This window comes from Macrobrachium nipponense, chromosome 37 (assembly GCF_015104395.2).
Source record: "Macrobrachium nipponense isolate FS-2020 chromosome 37, ASM1510439v2, whole genome shotgun sequence".
Taxonomy (NCBI): Eukaryota; Metazoa; Arthropoda; class Malacostraca; order Decapoda; family Palaemonidae; genus Macrobrachium; species Macrobrachium nipponense.
This window is the reverse complement of record NC_061097.1, coordinates 31,282,591-31,302,828: the sequence shown is the minus strand read 5'-3', so window position 1 is coordinate 31,302,828 and position 20,238 is coordinate 31,282,591. Positions and strand designations below refer to the sequence as shown.

At 37.1% G+C, this 20,238-nt stretch overlaps 1 protein-coding gene across 2 annotated transcripts; it reads right to left on the bottom strand.

The window, feature by feature from the left end:
- Positions 1 to 2,414: 2,414 nt before the first annotated feature.
- On the bottom strand, positions 2,415 to 19,245 carry LOC135209082 (cytochrome P450 4C1-like). Of its 2 annotated transcripts, none has more exons than XM_064241671.1 (12): positions 19,098 to 19,245; positions 14,463 to 14,634; positions 14,259 to 14,340; positions 13,737 to 13,840; positions 8,309 to 8,399; positions 7,828 to 8,013; positions 7,182 to 7,251; positions 5,053 to 5,267; positions 4,353 to 4,531; positions 4,071 to 4,239; positions 3,572 to 3,751; positions 2,415 to 3,125 (listed from the first exon to the last, which is right to left on the bottom strand). In XM_064241671.1, exons 1-12 carry the CDS (start codon positions 19,205 to 19,207, stop codon positions 2,962 to 2,964), a joined length of 1,722 nt encoding a protein of 573 aa, XP_064097741.1. In that variant the 5' UTR covers positions 19,208 to 19,245; the 3' UTR covers positions 2,415 to 2,961. The 2 variants fall into 2 exon arrangements, with proteins under 2 accessions (XP_064097741.1, XP_064097739.1); XM_064241669.1 differs by lacking the exon at positions 13,737 to 13,840 and adding an exon at positions 10,605 to 10,720.
- Between the last annotated feature and the right edge of the window lie 993 nt (positions 19,246 to 20,238).

The window sequence follows — 20,238 nt, the reverse complement described above, 5'->3', positions numbered from 1 at the left end:
ATTTTTACATCTCCAAATGTGGTGTGAGAGTGACCTCACCTTACCTTACAGACCTAACATCTTGTTCGGGTTGCCCCAGGTCCCTCAGTGTGAGGCACCTCTAATGTCTACCAGAGAGTAGCTAGTGCATCTTCCGGTATATTTTGCATCTTCCAATCTTGGATGGTCTAGGATGCAGCTTAGGTATTTATCGAGCTTATTCTTAAACACATCTACGCTCACTCCTGATATATTCCTTGGTCCACAATATCTGGGCCAAGAAATAGAATACATAAAAAAGATAGGAAACGATCTCTGCTAACCACCTCATTTAATTGATTTATGTTATCAAAAAGCTCACAAAAAGTTTTATAATGTCGCTATTAATGAAAAAGAAATGCCTAAAAATGTACTTAGCTTACCTTATTTTCGTGGATTTGAAACCATAAAATCAATATTTAAATCGTTTAATGTTAATGTAGTGTTCTCTTATTACAATACCATTAAAGATATGCTAATTAAGAATAGTCCTGTAACAAATAACATCATCATTTACAAAATTCCTTGTAAGGATTGCCCATCGTTTTACGTTGGTCAGTCTAGTAAAAATTTATGTGTTCGGATTAAGCACCATATGTATTCAGTTAGAACAGCCCAGACTTCAAATGCACTGTTTATCCATCTGAGTGAAAAATCTCATTGTATTAATTGGGGTGATACCTCGGTAATTGCTAGATCTAATGATTATGTTTCAAGAAATTTACTGGAATCGGCAATTATACAAATCACTAATAAAAACAACCTAAATCTTAGTCTGGGAATGTACCATTTGGACCCATATATTTGTAAGATGCTTATGAAGGACCTCAAAATAAATGAACAACTAATAAATTAGTCCCACATGTATATAGTTATTATTTCTTTCTCTCTCTCTCTTCTCTCTCTCTCTCTCGCTCTCTCTCTCTCTTCTTCTCTCTCTCTCTCTCTCTCTCTCTCTCTCTCTCTCTGGTTCGATATTCTCTCTCCCTCTTTCTCTTGCTCGATATATATATATTTATATTTTCTTTCGTCTTTTAATCAATAATAATTTTTGTTGGGAAAATTTGTGTAAAAATTCATGATATTAAATTGTATATGCTCCCGTGTTTTTTTTAAAAATGTACTGTTTTCTGGAAGAATCACTTGTTTACTGCGGGTATCCTTCAAGGTGTGGCTAGCCTCTGGCGACTCCTCCTTTCTGTAGAGTCAAAATCGCCCTTATGGCTAATCTGGTAGTGTCAGTTTGTATATTAAGCTTTCTTTTGACTGTGTTGTTCTTTGTAAAATCAGTTTGCCTCAGTAAAGGGTCCGAATAGGACCGAAAGTATTTGGCTATCTCGCTCTTTTCATTTTTTCCTTCGTGGCAAAAAACCTTTATATATATATATATATATATATATATATATATATATATATATATATATATATATATATATATATATATATATATATATATATATATATATATATATATATATATATATATATATATATATATATATATGTGTGTGTGTGTGTGTGTGTGTGTGCTATATATTTATATAGACATATATACATACATACATGTACTACATTATATATATATATATATATATATATATATATATATATATATATATATATCATATATATAAAGAGAGAGAGAGCGAGAGAGAGAGAGAGAGACGTACTACCTCTTTGTATATATCTGAATTAAGCCTTTTTTTAGACGAAATAATACAAGTAAGTGTTTTATCTTTCTACCAAAAAAAAAGAAACTTGTACTTCTTCGCCTCTTTAACAGAGGTTCAATGAATATGTATTCGAAGTCTTTTTGATACAGGTGTTCGAATTAGATGAAAAAAAAATAATAATTCAGCTTTATTCGTTTCTGAAAACATACTGCCTGCATTCCGTAGGCAAACTTTAAGCAAAATTAATTGGTATGTTTAGGTCCAAGTTCTGTTAACACTTGCCGTCAACATGTGTATGTTTTGGCCTTAGTTATGAAACCCTGAAGAAGAGATATTATTACAAACGTATGTGCTGATTTATCATTAACCTGAGAATTCTGTGGTCATTACATTATCACCTGTGAGTTCTAATTCTTATTAATGTGAAGATCTTGACGGAGAATTTAATTTCACCAAGATTGACAAATATAATCTTGGATTATTCTCGCTTCAAGAATCTGGGTTATGGCTGAAAAATTCGATACGTAGCATCTTGTGTTCATAAACTGACACCCATCTATACTATTTTTAAGCAGGGAAGTTCAAGAGATCAGTATTCTGATGTCAATTCATGTATATGAATTATTCGTGTATATATGTATGCATGTCCTCATTCACTGGTGGATTCCATACACACGCAGTCATTATTATACTTGGTAAAGGGGCAATCAAATGTTTTTATCATTCTGTTGATAATATATTTTATTTAAATGGTGATTTCAAGCTTGTATCCTCTTCGGGTACTTATTAATGTTGCAAATTTTAATTAGTCTGTTCCCCAGAGCAAAAACATTTGAGAATTTAAATTTAAATCGTCATTGTGGTACTTAAAATGTCAAAAATTTAATATATATTTTTAGGGCAATGAACATAGGAACCTCTAGCTTACATCTCTCTCAGGGTAAGCCTAACAATACTATAGTAAATTCACATCAACCGTGCATCTGATGTCTAGGCCAGTTCCTTACGACGCTCCTGATTGGCTGATGATAAGCCAATCACAGGCTGGAAACTCTTAGTCTTTCTCGAGAGTTCACATAGGCAGGGATACGGCTTTCAAAAGTATCCCGCAGGAGAGTTGGAACATACATCCTGCCTATGTGAATCTCTCGAGAGACTGAGAGTTTCCAGCCATGTGATTGGCTTATCAACAGCCAATCAGGAGCGCCGTAAGGGACTGGCCCAGACATCAGATGAGCGGTTGATGTGAATCTACTATACCATCTCCTCTTCATTTCCTCCTCGGCGTGAGCTTCACGAAGTTGCCATCTTCGGGTCTGAGAATAAGTTCACCCAGGAGCTTCAGGTCCTCTCTCCTGATGTCACTCTCAACCTTGAACTTCCTCAGGATGCTGCAGAGGAGGAGCTTCTCCTCCAGCAGGGCGAATTTCTGACCTGGGGGAGAGAAGAAATGGATTGCGAGGAAGTTGTTTAACTCATAGGACCTGCATCTTAAAATTCAGGGATTTGAAACCTCTGATTCAAAGAAACCGATCAGTCCATGAAAATTTGACTGCAAAGCCAAGCACTGGGGCCCCTTTGACCATTGAGTTTAGGGGAAAAGAGGGAGTTAGAGTACTTTGACAATAAGATTGAAGAGAGGAAGTGGGGGTGGACATTAAGTTGAAGGCTAAAAATTGGGTACAGTTAGGGCCTTGGTTCAAAGAGTATTCCCAAAGGGGTACCTCATAAGAAGGACCTCAGTTCATTCACTAGTAGACTTGCCATGCACATTGAGCATGTCACAGATGGTTAAGTACATAAGGACTCTATTTCAACTTACAAGGGCAAGAGGACTCATGAAAATATTAGAAAAAATGGAGCTCTTAAGCCTTAATTACCAATGCAGTTTCTGGGTCCAGCGCTGAAGGGAACGTACGCATACGGATGTCGGTCCTTGCAGTTCTCAGCCAGAAAGCGGTCTGGGTCGAATACCTCCGGGCGGGGGAACTGTTCGGGGTCGCGGTGAATTCGGAAGGGCACTATCATGATGGTCGTGCCCTTGGGGATGCGGTAGTTGTCTTGGTGGGGGAGAGATGGGATTGGTCAGCGGGATTCATGTAGGAACAGACTTTACCAAAAATCAAGTCGATGACCATAATGTACGAACAGACTCCGATAGAAATCAGTTTTATAGAAGTAGTTGGTAATATTTAACAAAGACAGTTGACATAACTTTCATGATGTTAGTAGTTTAAAATGTAACTAAATCAACAGCAGTCATAGGAGAACATTAGTGGTAAACAATACTTAGCAATAGTGTCAAAGGTACACATCGCAGTAGCACTGGCAACTATGACAATGCCCATCTAAAAGTGAATATCCCTTGGGACCTCTTACCAATGACCACCTCCTCTGTCAGTTCCCTCCCGATAAAAGGCACCGAAGGGAATAGTCGGAGGGCTTCCTTGATGCAGTTCTCTGTCGTCTTCAGCTCCCTGAGGTCGCTCATGGTGACCGGACGATCTTCGTCACCAAAGACTGTGTCGAGTTCTTCGTGTACGCGAGCCTGTGCAAAGGGCAAGAGTAGGTTAAGTTAGGCTAAGTTAAATTAGACTAGGTTTACTCAAGTAGGCCAAGGTTTTGCCTACCTGCTGAAGCAACTCCAGACCTCCAACTAACCTGAATCTCAGGATGAGTCCCCAGGAGGTACAAGGACCAGTTGATGGCAGCGGCCGTGGTGTCATGACCCTCGAACATAAAGGTGTCCACCTCCTCTCGGATGTCAGTGTCCGTGATGGAAGGGTCAGTCTCAGCGGCTTCAAGCAACAGGTCCAGGAAGGCCAGGCGTTCCTTTTTTCCTGGCACACACAATGAGTGAGGGATGGATCAGTATGAAAATGAATGAGTCAGTCTACAGGATGGTAGGTTTATCTAGAGCTGCTTCATATTACTGTCAGGCTCGGAGAACATGGACAGATCACCTCAGGAGGGTGAATCAATCAACAGGATGATAGTCATATCCTTCTTTCTTATCTAGAGCAGTTCCTTACAATACTCAAGCTTAGTAGAAATGTTTTACTCAACTGTAAGCCTCGCGAAGGCTTTGCCACTAGACATTAGACTACTGTTACCTCAGAGAATTATCTAAAACGCTTTCAAACTACAGACAGCTCTGAGAAAAAGGGGTAATTGCTTATCAACCTGATGAAGGCAAATTTCGCCTACTTCTACCTCAGAACATTCCAGGTAACTGTCAAATAAAGGTTACCCATTCTGATTACCTAATTCTAAATTTAAATCAGCATAAAAAGTAACTTTTGGATGTAGATCATGCCCTTTTGCCACCTAATCTAAAAACAGAATCAAAAGAAACACACACCAACGAATGCATCATCTTCATTGCCGCCATCTTGTTTCTTCTTCCTCAGCTTCCTCTCCTGAAACTGGACCCTGCGCTCCTTGATGCAGCTGTAGGACATGTCGTGAAGGACCTTCAGGCAGGCATCGTGCTCCTTCGCGTATCCTAGCAGTTTGAAGAGGATATCTGGCTGTAGCCATGGTCTAGCTTGGCGCTGTTGGACCAATGCACCAATCCTGCAAAGAAGTATGGCAGAATTAGGCCTAGTTTTTTTTACAGTGAAACAAATGTTGGCTTAACCTCGCTATCCCTCACATACTCAAAACATTCTTCTATCTTTTGCTGTTCAACCACTCCGACCTACTATTTTCACTCTCTGCAATGCTGAATGGGTGGATTTGGCCCAAGGATTAGCTCTATAGCGTAATTTTCACGTGCCAATCAATCATACTCACAGAAGAGGTTTATACCAAGAGGCCTCATCATGATATGAATTAAGATTCTAAGCTTGTGATTGAAGCTGTTTTGTTCGAATTTTCACATCGTATTATTCAACCAATGCAAACAATTTATGTAAGTAATGATACTATGAAAATTTTACTTCTAACCTTATATAATTTACGTACAAAAAAAACCTTTTTTGTGTGATCTTACGCTTATTAAAAAAGATGTTGTAAACCAAAGATATTTAGGTACTTGCTTTACTTATATCTCATCTTCTATAGACATATTAGGTCACCAAAGAGTATCATTGAATCTTTCACTTACCGACGACAAATCATCAAGGTTTTGAAGCAGGTATGACCGTAAAAACAAACAAAAGATTGTAAATATCATGAACGTAGTGACACCCCAGGAGATATTAGTCCTGGAAACCTTTGGGGTACTTACTACTTCAAAACTGCAGTAGGTAGGCAGTCTAGCTTTTATCAGCAATTACTTCTTTGCCTTTTCAAGTTATTCTGAAAATTTTGTCATAATGAAACGAAAAATTATATATTTATTGCCTTTTCAAAAACTGAAAAGCAATTTAAAATCTAGATAGATATATCAAGCTTGGCTAATCTTCCATTTGCATATAGATATATGAATATCTATGTGTTTTTTACGTAAAATTACTCCAACAGAGTGTATATAAGCTAGGCATTCATCTATGTTATCATATTAATTATAAAAATAGGTAACAAGTTTTGTTTATAGAGAATGAAGATATTATAATAGCTATACCTTCATAATAGTAATCCTTTAGTTTTCTGTAAATCCACTAAATGTACTATAAAGAAAATGTCTTTTTAAAAGGGTAACTAGTCCTTAATCAGAAGACAACTTAAGATTTGCATTTTTTATTTATTCCTTTATTCCTAACACATCATCCTGTTTAATAAGCTTGCCTTCATATTATCTCTACATGAACAGACCATCTTAGACCATTCTGATTTCATGTTTAGCCTGCTATATTTATGTATATCTTCCTGCTTGCAAAGAAATATGCTTTCATGCAACATATGTAGGCCAGCATACTAAAAGTATGCATTTTTGTGGTCATATCTTAAAGTTATCTAGCATAGAAACAAAGAATTATAAAATTGCACGCATTATAGGCCTACATGGTAAAATTACATATTTCTGCAATTATATCTTATCGTTATCTTTCAGATGGTGGCTAAATATATCATGTAAACTATGATTATGAAGAATAAATAAGAGAATTATTCAAATAATGCGAATAAATGTAGGAATTCCGAAAAATATACAGAAAACCAGACAAGTGGAGGAGTGGCTATAGTAGATTCACATCAGCCGTGCATTTGCTGTCTAGGCCTGCTCTTTGAGACGCTCATGATTGGCTGTTGATAAGCCAATCGCAAGGCTGGAAACTCTCAGTCTCTCTTGAGAGTTTACATAGGTAGGATGTATATTCCCACTTCTCCTGAGGGATACGTCTTTCAACAGCATCCCTCAGGAGAGGTGGAATATACATCTTACCTATATGAACTCTCGAGAGAGACTGGGCGTTTCCAGCCCCGTCATTGGCTTATCAACAGCCAATCAGTAGTGTCATAAGGGACTGGTCTAGACGTCAAATGCACGGTTGATGTGTATTTACTATAGTACTAATTTTATGCATTTACAAAGCAAATTAACCTTACCTATACAATGCTTTGACATAATCAGAGTCACTGTTGTCTTGGGCGTGGACGCAACGTCCCATGGCAGTCTCTGGGGAAAAATTTAGACATACATATATCCCAACCGTGTGTGTTTGCTAGATAGGCCTACTCATATGATACCAATTTGTGTCTTAAATTGAAACTTCCGTTAATCCTGTTGTTGGATCTATTGGTATTTTTACTTATATTTATTTCGTTTGACGATACTTTTATTATAAAAAATCTTTTAATTTTATTTATTTTGTTTAACGATAATTTATATATAAATAATAACTAAGAAAATCTATAGGCCTAATAGTTATACTGACAAAGAAGTCAATGAAGGCACAAGCTCATTCCTTCTGTGTCTGTTTCTTGCTTTATTTATTTATTTATTTATTTATTTATTTATTTATTTATTTATTTATTTATTTATTTATTTATTTATCTATTTTATTTTTTATTCATTCTTCATTTATTTATGTATTTATTTTATTTATTATTTATTAGTTTATTTATTTACTATTTATTTATTTATTCATTCATTCATTTATTTATTTATTTATTTATTTATCTGTCTATGCATCTATTTATCTTCCTCTAGTCCCATAAGTTTCAGAATTCAGAATAAATCAGTCAAACTCACCACAAATAATGTCCAAGGCGCAGAGAGTTACGTAAGGGAAGATGTCAAACTGTTTACCATCAGCCTTCTTCTCTAATTTCTGCACCATGACGTCGCTTTGCTTGTTGAAGACCTCCACGAAGTCCTCGAGGATCTTGAAGTGGAAGGCTGGAGTCAGGAGCTTCCTCCTGGAGCGCCATTTGGGTCCTGTGTGTGTGTGTGTGTGTGTGTGTGTGTATTGGGTGTGTGTGGGTGGTGGTGTGTGTGTGAAAGAAAAAAATATAGTGATAGTTCAGTAGTAATGATGATACTAGACCTATGTCAGTTCTCTTTGGTATTATTCAGATATTCAGGGTTTTTTTTTACTTTTTTCCTTACCTGTAGCTGTGAGGAGTTCTGTCCCCAGCCAAGGATGTAGGAAATTGTAAGGTTTTTCTTACCTGTAGCTGTGAGGAGGCCTGTCCCCAGCCAAGGATGTAAGAAAGTGTAAGGTTTTCCTTACCTGTAGCTGTGAGGAGGCCTGTCCCCAGCCAAGGGTGTAGGAAAGTGTAGTCACGACTTTTGTCAATGTGTTTGTTGCTACTGAGGATGACCTGAAATTGTCAACAATTAATATAGACAAGTCTTCAAATCATAGTACTATAAGTCTCACGTCTACAAATCAAATCCTGTAAATTCTACATTATCTTACCTTCAAATGTATAACTGAGTATATTACATTATCTTGAATTACTTTGAAATATATAACCAAGAAAAGAAGGAATTATGACCACAATATGAAAAAAATTATCTTCAGAATCACTTAACTATACTCTGTTTTTTTCCATCTGTCCATCCGCCTGTGGTGGTCGCGCATGGTAACACTGCGTCCCGGGCTTTAAATAGTTACGCCATGTCTAAGTTTTAGGTAAATAAAATGATATCTGGGTGTACATTTGCAACTGAAAAGTATTTTAATAATTTATTGTATGCGAATTACACCGTTAATATTCGAAATAGGATATTATTTAAAGCCCGGGACGCAGTGTTGCCATGCGCAAACACCACAGGCGGATGGACAGATGGAAAAAAACAGAGTATAAGTAATTACAAGAAACAAAAAGCTGTTTACCTCAAAAATTTCAGTGCTCAAAGTACAAGCAGTCCACAGGGTCTTGAAGATAGCAGGTAGCAAGCAAAGCACAGGCGAACTTTATACATATACATACATACATACATACATACATGCATATATATATATATATATATATATATATATATATATATATATATATATATATATATATTTATGATATTATATTCATATCAACATTATGACCGCCCCACCCCTCCCCTCCAATACGGTTAGCTGGGCCGAAGCCTGGGTTCTAGACTAGGCCTCTTATACATAGAGAGAGAGAGAGAGAGAGAGAGAGAGAGAGAGAGAGAGAGAGAGAGCGAGAGAGAGAGAGAGAGGGACGGAGAGAGAGAGAGTACAAAATTCCCACAATCTTGTCTTATAAAAGACTTCAAAGTAATAGGTTAAACTTCATTTAAATAAAAGTAAGGAGAGAGAGAGAGAGAGAGAGAGAGAGATAAACCCAACTGTACTCCAACCTCCTTATCTCAAAGACCAAAGAGGATATTATACAGATAATGAGGAATTTTTTTATAAATATACAAAAAATGACATACCTTTCCAAAAGGTCATTTATCAAATTAACTGTTTTTATGTATAATAAAAATTTATAACATATATGATTAAGAAAATGTTTTGCATAACAAATATTTAAAAGGTATAACATTAAAGAAAACGTTTTTGTTTTTAATTTTTTTATAATAAAGATTCCAACCCTATAAAATAAGGAAAAACATAAATATTTAAGACTTACGACAGTAAGGAAATTTTTTTCTAAATTATCCCCAAGAAGTAAACATCTTTGTTTTCAAGATTCTTATCTGCCTGTCAATCTGTCTGTCTGTCTGTCCTAACAAAGGGGTACGTGACAGCAGCCTGGTGTCGCCAGATTTGAGATAAGATTAATCAATATATGTGTAAAGAGATCACTCGTTTGTTTTTATGATCTTGGAAGAAATGGGTTCTTATCAGACCTTTTGAAGGTCATGTGAGATGTGCTTGTTGAGTGGGACATGACGCTTGGACGATTATAGAGAGAGAGAGAGAGAGAGAAAGAGAGACACAGACAGAGAGAGACAGAGAGAGACAGAGTTATTGACAAAGATAAACAGCAAGAGCCGAGAGAGACAGACAGACAGACAGACAGACAGACAGACAGTGTCAAAAACAGACAGACAGAGATGGGGGGAGTATCAAAACAAAAAGAGACAGACAGAGAGAGAGAGAGAGAGAGAGAGACGGAGAGAGAGAGAGAGAGAGAAGGCGATACAGAGAGAGTCACTAACAAAGACTAACAAAGACAAACAGCAAGAGCCGAGAGAGAGACAGACAGATAGTGTCAAAAACAGCAAGAGCCGAGAGAGAGAGAGAGAGAGAGAGAGAGAGAGAGAGAGAGAGAGAGAGAGAGATGGGGGCGGGTATCTAAAACAGAGAGAGAGCAAGACACAGAATTAGAGATAGAGAAAAAATAGGTGTAGAGGCAAGGACATACAGACAAAGAGAGAGAGAGAGAAAGATTGACAGACATAAAGAGAAAGAGAGGAGGAATGAGAGAGTGACAGAGGAAAGGGGCAAAGCTCAAAGACAGAGAGAAAGAAATAGAGAGAGACAGAGAGTAAGAGAAAGATGGCCACGTGTAACAACCATAAAATCTATGTATTCACTGTACTGCACAAAGTACCTCTGCCTGAGGTCCCTTCAGTATCTGAATAAGTGGGGTTATTCCGGCCCAAACACGCAGAAAAGGCCCACGCAAACTCCACATGTATCCGTATCCACTGACCGTTTGAAATAATTCTGAAAGGATGATGGGAATTTCAATCAATGTTGGTAACTTGCTGCATAAATGTCACTCACACGTTGAAAACATGTTGAAAACATACCAACAACAGGTTGTAAATATCTTGAAAACATACCAACAACATGTTGAAAACATGTCAATGACTGGCTAATATTACCAAACAAGTAGTTCACTTTTATCAAGCATGTTTGTGGTGTGTGGGCAACAAGTTACCGACATGTCATAAACACCTGTTAGTGACTTATCACATAAATGTCACGAACATGTTGAAAATATTATCAGCGACAGGTAGAGGACGAATCGTTGGCAAAAGCTGGATAAATGTATGAATCACTGAGACTACCAATAAGTCACTGACTTCATATTAAACATGTTGGCGGTGTGTGGGCAACAAGTTGCCCACACGTCATAAAACACATATTGGCAACTTATCACACAGACGTCGTACAAACAGGTCTAATGGAATTTAACGATTTGATGGCAGTTCTAACTAGAGCTTTGTACCTTTATCAAGCATTTTAGCAAAGGGTTCGTTGTCCACTTACAGTCACTGACTTATCTTCAACTTTTTATGTGACATGTAAGAGATAATGTGCCACCATGTTTTACGACATGTTTTACTGTACTTTGGATGTAGCCTAAGATAAACAGACTCCTTGATAACATCTGTTATAATGCTATAGGTATAAGAAAGATTAGCAGTGTTTAGAAATCATTTTGAGGATTTTGTACGCTCGCGATTACATTTGCGTTTAGCTCAAAGAGGCGGTAGATATTTTTTTTTAGATTGAACTGCCCTAATGTAGTAAAAAGAATTTGTTATTAATTTTCTGCTGATCTGGGAGACCAAAATTTTCCACCGTTCAGACCACGCGTCATCCAAAAAGCCCCGTCTCCCATATCAGCCGCCATGCTAAATATCTTTTGAATATTTCACAGACACGACAAACTATACGTAGGATGTCTACGGTACTTCAAAAACCCATACTGAGTTCTACATAATCTTCCTTCCAAAGGAATGGAAACAATTTGGACAATATAGTACCTCTGCCTCACTCGCTCTTTGTATCTGGACAGCAGGGATAGGCCCCAACCATACCCTCCACATTGGTGTAATCAGCCCCCACATGTATGACAGCCCCTTGACCACTTGAAAAAATTCTGGAAAAAGGACAATATAGTACCTCTGCCTCACTCGCTCTTTGTATCTGGACAGCAGGGATAGGCCCCAACCATACCCTCCACATTGGTGTAATCAGCCCCCACATGTATGACAGCCCCTTGACCACTTGAAAAAATTCTGGAAAAAGGATATTATTGCATTTAGAAATAGGAAGACGTCTTGTGTTCAGGCTATGTGGCTGATCTGTTTGCAATACTTACCTACATCACTGTCTTCGGCCAAGATACAACTGGTTAACAGGCAAGATTTCATGCAGTGTAGTTACTATTTCAGACATGCAGTTATTAGTCTTCTCTGTTAAATGTCAATGAAACTAATAATCACATTCTTCAAGTGCTCCACCAATAATCAGTAATTAGGTTAACATCCAGCAGGCTAATTTCAAACATTGGCACTAGAAACTAGCCCCTATCATTGTAAATGTTTCAAATTTAGTCACAATCAGTATTCTCAAAGACAAATTAATTACTTTTCTCGCTAAACAAGAACCCTATGCTCATTACTGCAGTATAATTCAATTTTTAAGCCTCATCTAACATCTTCACATCTTTCAACATGTTAGGAGGCCAGGCAAGGTAGGATTACACCCCAGCTGATCTGTCGTATCCTATAGCGTTCACCCGTCGTCTTTGCGTTTTGTTTATATCTTTTGTTTTCGTGTGCTTTGATTCTGTTCTTTACGTGAGAGACTGAGGTTAAGGCCAATAACACAAGAACATGTAAGTATACCACAAGAAGTACAATCCTTTCCCCACTCCAATCTCCAAGAAAAACAAACAATTATGTAGGCACAGGCAACAGGAAGCACTGTACAAAACAACACACTGGTAACATCCACCCTCCCAAATCACAGTACATTCTTGACCCCATCACAAAGCAGGAACACTTTTCATAGTCGAGTTTTGGGACAACCAGTGCTTTTATCACTCTAGCCTTAGGAAGAACAGCCACGACAGTAGAAACAGCTATCGTTTCACTTCAATCTCAGGCGCAAGGAACAAAGCACTTAAACTAATTCAGCCGCGGGGAACAAAGCACTTTAATTAATTCAGCCACGAGGAACAGGGTATTTTCACCAATTCAGCCTCAAGGAACTAAGCACTTTAACCAATTCAGCCACCATGAACTAAGCACTTTTACCAACTTAGCCAAGGAATTGGGAACTTTTACCAATTACGTCAGGAACACAACACTTTTACTAATTAAGTTACAGGAAACAGGTCACTTTCTTCAACTCAGACAAGGAACAAAGCACTTTTGCCAGTTCAGTTACAGGAAACAGGGCATTTTCATCAACTCAGACAAGGAACACAGCACTTTTACCAACTCAGCCATAAAGAGAACAACTCCTTTACTATTTCAGAAACCAGATTCCTATACTACTTAAGCCAGACTAAGAACAGCTGTTTCATCCCTTTATCTAAAGGAGGAACCGTGTTTTAGACCAAAACGCTCAGCTGATCAGAATATATCGAATGATCAATGTTGTCTGCATCAAATACTTATCAGAATTGAATAATCACTCATTCACAGTGGGATTCAATGCTTACTCTTTTAAACATATAATTTTTTTTTCAGAGTAAAAGCATACAAGGTGTCGCTGGAAGGGAGACTAAATTAAAATCATTAACCAAACACATGCACCGTACGTACACAGGCACACAGGCCAAAGCCTCTTTCCAGATGCCATCCATGCTCTAGCAAGCCAATAACAAAGACAAACAAATAAAAGAAATGCATAAACGTAGCCATAGAAGCCAGGCACCAAGGGAAGTCACAGCCACAGGGGGTTAGAAATGGGAACACAGAAGCCATCTGTTGGCAGTTACCTCAGCTGGTTTGGCCTTAGATATGAGACAGTAGGGCACATTCCCAAGCCAAATTCTCATCACGTCTCCGAAATCACAAAATTCGACAATTTTTTGAAAGAATTCTGAAATAGGTTGAGAATTCCAGGAATTATTTCTCTCTCTTTCTGAATTTATACTTTTATTCAAAATGTTCATCCATTGAATTATTGATTATTCACGCACGAATAAGTCAAGAGTCCAGTCAGGTGGACAAGTGTTGAAAGCAAAATAGTCTTAAGTCACTTTTGGAAATTAATATTCAGTATTAGGCCTATATAGGTTTTTTTTTTTTTTACATCAAAACGTTCCTTGTCTATAAAATTCATTTCAAAAAAAAATTTTTCAAGAAGTTTCTTATCATTGAGTTTGGGAAACGTTTTAGGGAAAACATAATCTTTATCTTTGTATTCTTTGGTTCTTTACTGTTATACAAGAATCGTTTTCGTTGAAAGTGTGCATACACACAAACATATATATATCAATCACGTAACCAAATCTTACCTCTGGGTTCAACATTGACTTCGAGAGCATTCCCCAATATAGGAAGACCTGGCGGTCCAGGTAACTTCTCAATCAAGGCGACCTGGCGAACAAGAAAAAACCAAACAATTAATAATCATCAACAAAAAACTAAACAAATTAACACTATGAACCAATAAAGACCATTTCAGCATCAAAAGCAACGGGAATTCCGTCTAAGCTCACTTTCTGCATCCTCCTAATGAACCACGTGATCACTAGGCCTATAATCGCCGTCAGAAAGACGTATGGTACCGCGTGGGGCACCAGGCTGAAGACGTCCTCTTTCAGCCACGTCATCTTGTCTCCCGCAGGATGGAAGGACCGTTTGGTTCGGGCGTGAAGCTGCGGGAATAGCCTGTTGGATTCAATGTACTACTCGTCAGAATCATAGATTTCATATAGTATACTTTGGTACCAAACAAAACTAGGGTTTGGTACGGTTTTCGGTTGTTCAATGAAAAAAGTTTTCCATTCATTATTGTATTAATTGAAAAATGCAAAAACTATAGAGAGTTAACTAGAGAAAGTAATAGTTAATTTAGTGTCATCCTTGAAAAGGAAGATTATATATATATATATATATATATATATATATATATATATATATATATATATACGTATATATATATATATATATATATATGTATATATATATTCTATCACTATTTATTAATTGAAAAAAGCAAAAACTATAGCAAATTAACTAGAGAAAGTAATAGTTAATTTAGTTGCATCCGTGAAAAATAATATTATATATATATATGAGGACCTTTAGAGAACATCAAAAACCTAGGAATTATGGGCGATACATCAACGATATATTCGTCACAATAAAAGAACCTGACGATGCCAGAAAACCATAGCAGATGCTCTGAAAAGAAACTCAGTGCTCAACTTCACCACAGAGCACAGCCAGCAGAAGACTTTGCCTTTTCTTGATGTCCTGGTAAAACAACAAGAAGGACAGTGTAAGACGACCGTTTATACGAAAGCAACAAACGCTAGCCGTTGCTTGAACGCACGCGGGGAATGCCCGGACGCATACAAAAAGTCTGTCGTGAGTGCGTATGTCAACAGAGCCTTCACACACAGCTCATCATGGAGAGACATACATAACGAACTCGACCGAATTCGCCAACTGCTGACAACAACGGCTATGCAGATCAAATGATCGAAACAGCAATAAAAAAGAAAATGGACGAATTTTACCAATCCAACACGACGACGAAAAACGAGGAGAACTTGATTATTTACCATCGTGTACATTAAGGGTCTGCATACAAGGAGGATTGCTGCACACTACGTGGGATAGCAAATAGAGGCGTAACCCCAAAAGCCCCTTACCACAAAATAAGCCTCAGGATATATAGTAGGCCCCACCTTGTAGCAGCCCTAATAATGAAGAACAGCACCGCTCCGGGGGGACCGAGGGAGATGTGCACGAACGTAGTTTACAAATACACTTGTCCAGAGGAGATGCGTCAATCTCACAGCCAAAACTACATCGGGCACACTACAACGACCCTTCGGAGACGTCTGCTGGCTCATAGAAGTCAAGGGGCCATCCATCAACATTATATAGATGTTCACGACAGGAAGCCATCTCTACAAGAGCTTATAGATTGCACCCAGGTCGTGCACAGAGATGACAACTAAGGTCGCCTCTTAGTAACGGAAGCGGTGAGCATCGCTATTCAGAAACCGACCTTGAACGTCCAACAAGAATCGGACCGTATACTCCCCTCCAGCAGGAGAAGGAATACGCAAGCCAACAGGGACAAGACAGCACGCCCCAACCCACTGAGAACATCGCGCCCCTTAGAAGCCATGAGAGGACCCAGCGAGAACCAAGTAACATGCAGCCGTTAACCAACGTAGATCATTTGGACACGCACACACACACACACGCTCACTCACTCAAATTTAATAATACTCATTTATGTATAAACAGCAATGATCTGATTTGTACCTTTATGCATGCTGTAAAATATTTTTTATTCCTGTATTTAGATTTCTATTTTCATTTTTATTCCCGTAGGTAATTTTGTAATTCTTTATTTAAAACCAACATGAAACATATTAAATTTTAAACATATTTAAGGAAACACTAGCGCATGGCATTAGATTTTGAATATTTATTTAACAACTGTTTAAACTTTCACTTTTATGGTCACAGTACATATGTCCTTATGTTCTTTGTATCCAAAACAACACCCTTAAGCTGTTAATCCCTAGACTAACCAGTACCCATACCTCAAGGTCATACTTCCCACACGATGAAATGAATAGGCCGAAAGGCCAAATTGTAAGTCAGTAGTCGCTTGATAATGCCATAAGGCGAAACAGTTGTCGCGACAAAATTCAATAAATGGAAGAAAGAAGTCTGCGTATTTTACACCAGAAATTGACGAACGAGAATCGGAAAAAACTTCGCCGGTATGAATATACCTGCAAGAAACTTATTGACGCCACTAAAGCAATTGCTTTTAACGAAAAATGTATAAGAGAAAAATTATGCCCTAATAATTTATATTTATATATATATATATATATATATATATAATATATATATATATGTATATATATATATGTGTGTGTGTGTGTGTGTGTGTGTGTGTGTGTATGTGTGTATAATATATATATATATATATATATATATATATATATATATATATATATAGTATATATATATATATATATATATATATATACACGTATATATATGTGTGTGTGTGAGTGTTATTACAAGAAGTTGCATATAAGATTAATGTCATTACTTTATTATTATTATTATCATTATTATTATTATTATTATTATTATTATTATTATTATTATTATATTATTATTATTATTAATTAACAAGGCCACCATAGGGACCTCTGACTCGAAGTTCAAGCCTCCGAAGAGTATCACGATGTTGATCGCTCTCTCTCTCTCTCTCTCTCTCTCTCTCTCTCTCTCTCTCTCTCTCTCTCTCTCTCTCTCTCTCGTCTCTCTCTCTCCTCTCTCTCTCTCTTCTCTCGGAAAAGAGCAACAACTACAACAACAAAAAGGAAGAGAAGAAAGAAACGCAGCAGGTCTCCAAGACCCTGAGCTGAAGACTTGGTTGGTTTATCTCTAGTGCCATGATTCGTCAAGAAGCGTAAACATTCCTATATTCTAAACCTAGTCCGGGTCACTTTTGAAGCATAAAATATAATAAAAGATTACAAAATATACTTCCTTGGAGTATGAAATATGATTAATATGCCTAAAGTATACGTCCTTGGAGTAAATTAATGATTACAAAATATACTTCTTTGGAGTATAAGATATAATTAATATGTCTAAAATGTACGGCTTTGGAGTATGATATATAATTAAAAGTTACAAAATATACGTCTTTGGAATATAAATATACTTAATAATTACAAAGTATACGCCTTTGGAGTATAAAATATACTCAGTAATTCCAAAATATACGTCTTTGGAGTATAAAACATATCTAAAAATTACAAAACATACTACTTTGGAGTATATAATATACTTAGTAATTACTAAATATACGTCTTTGGAGTATAGAATATACTTAATAATTACAAAACATACGTCTCTGGCGTATAGAATATACTTAGTAATATCAAAATATACGTCTTTGAAGTAAAAGATATGATTAAAATTGTAACATACATATTTGGAGTATGAAATACGTTTAACAGTAATATACGTCTTTGGAGTATATAATATACTAAATAATTACAAAATATGCGTGAAAATGCGTATTAAGTAGTCGAAAGCTTACCCACACTTACAAACTGCGCACGTATATTCCGTTTATCTAAGCACACCGAAACAAGTTATCAAAATAAATAACAAATGGGGCTGCCCTTTGAACTCATGTACTATTAAACTGTAAACTTATAAGTTTCAAAAAGAAAAGTTCACTTAAGGACGCATTTGAATGAAGTTTACTTATAAACATAAAGTAAAAGTCACGTGAGCATCTAGCAAACAAACACACTTTGGCGAAGGGTTACACTAAATTGATTTGACCTTGTCCATTTAGGTACTTAGAGAGAGAGAGAGAGAGAGAGAGAGAGAGAGAGAGAGAGAGAGAGAGAGAGCGAGAGAGGCAAAAAGAGACAGAGAGAGAGAGAGATAGAGACAGAGACAGAGACAGACAGACAGGCAGACAGGCAGACAGGCAGACAGAGAAAAAGAGAGAGAGACAAAGACAGAAACAGACACAGACAGAGAGACAGACAGACAGACAGACAGACAGACAGAGACAGAGAGACAGACAGACAGACAGACAGGCAGACAGAGAAAGAGTGAGAGATATAGAGAGAGAGAGAGCGCGCGCTTTCAACGCCAGATTAACTTTTATAAATGAGGACTCCAATGCCATTATTATTATTATTATTATTATTATTATTATTATTATTATTATTATTATTATTATTATTATTATTATTATTATTATTACGCAAAAAAGTATATTAAAGCTTTTGTTAATAATAGTAATACATTCATGAACACAAATCCATAAACAAATGAGGTGAGGTTCCTATACTTACACTTATTCAAGGGACTATATGCTTAGAGCACCTGGCTTCCCTTGGAGGTCAGTTTAACCCCTTATGAATCAATAATATCTATATTCATATGTATATTTATATTTGTATTTATATCTATATCAGAGATTATACTTCAAATAGGCATATAGACTCACTGTGTTGTTTTAATACTATTAAACTTGAGTAAATAATGTATTAATCCATAAATATTTGCTTATTATAACTAAATAAATATATGTTTATATGTCATTATCAACTCACTTGCAATCAGAGAGAGAGTCCGACAGAGAGGCAGGTCCACCGAAGCTGAAAGGTGCCACACCACTAAAGCGTCGCATGAGCCTAGTGCCTGTTTTAACGCGAGATAACATCGGGTGCGTTCGTTTGGTGGTACTTCAATCAAACACTTGCACTTGTGAAGGCTTGAGAGAGAAAGCGTTTTTTAGACCGCAGGAGACACCGGAAAACAGTTTTCTTTTATGTGATATTGGTATGAGAGAAACCCGTATTTTGAGAGGAAGGCGTTCTTGAGGTTGCAAAAGGAAGCCGAAAACTGTTTTCTTTTCTGTGATACTGGTCCTAGGAATCAGGAATTGAGAGAAAACGTTTTTATAGACTAGAGAAAGAAGAAGAAAGCCTTTTTTGGTCCTAGGAACCAGGAGTTGAGAGAAAGCGTTTTTTATAGACCAGAAAGAAGCAGAAAACCGTTTTGGTCCCGGGAACCAGACGTTGAGAGAAAGCGCTTTTTATACTGCAGAAAGAAGCAGAAAACTGTTTTCTTTACTACATTCTTTGTCTAAGAATTTATGGATTATTTAACACGCCCTAAAAACTTGTAATAAGCGAGATGAATATGTTCCCTCCTGAGGCAAGTAAGTGTAGACCTATCACTTAACGGCGTAATTCTGAACAGATAGAGGTGGCCTCTCTCTCTCTCTCTCTCTCTCTCTCTCTCTCTCTCTCTCTCTCCTCTGTGTGTGTGTGTGTGGTGTGTGTGTGTGTGTGTGTGTGTGTGTACAGCCCTGAATGCCTGTAAATATAGACAGTAGATGACGAGAATGTTTATATGGAATCTGTAGGGTGTGCATGGCATCCCTAAGGCCCATACCTGCACCCCTACCATTTTTAGCCGTTTAATTGACCTTATTTCCCTACTACCTTCTTAAATCTCGCTGCCCAACTACTCCAACCCCCTCTTTTGACCGCCTGTACCCCTGAATGGCTTGCACTGACCCCAGTGGTGGGCCGTATGGCATCATTTTTATAAATCAAATGGAATGTTGGAAACATACTCAATGACGAAGCCATTTTGGTTATCTCATTTTAGAGCTTCATCATTATGACTAGGCTAATCTTCTTCTTCTTCGTCTTCTTCTTCTTCGTCTTCTTCTTCGTCTTCTTC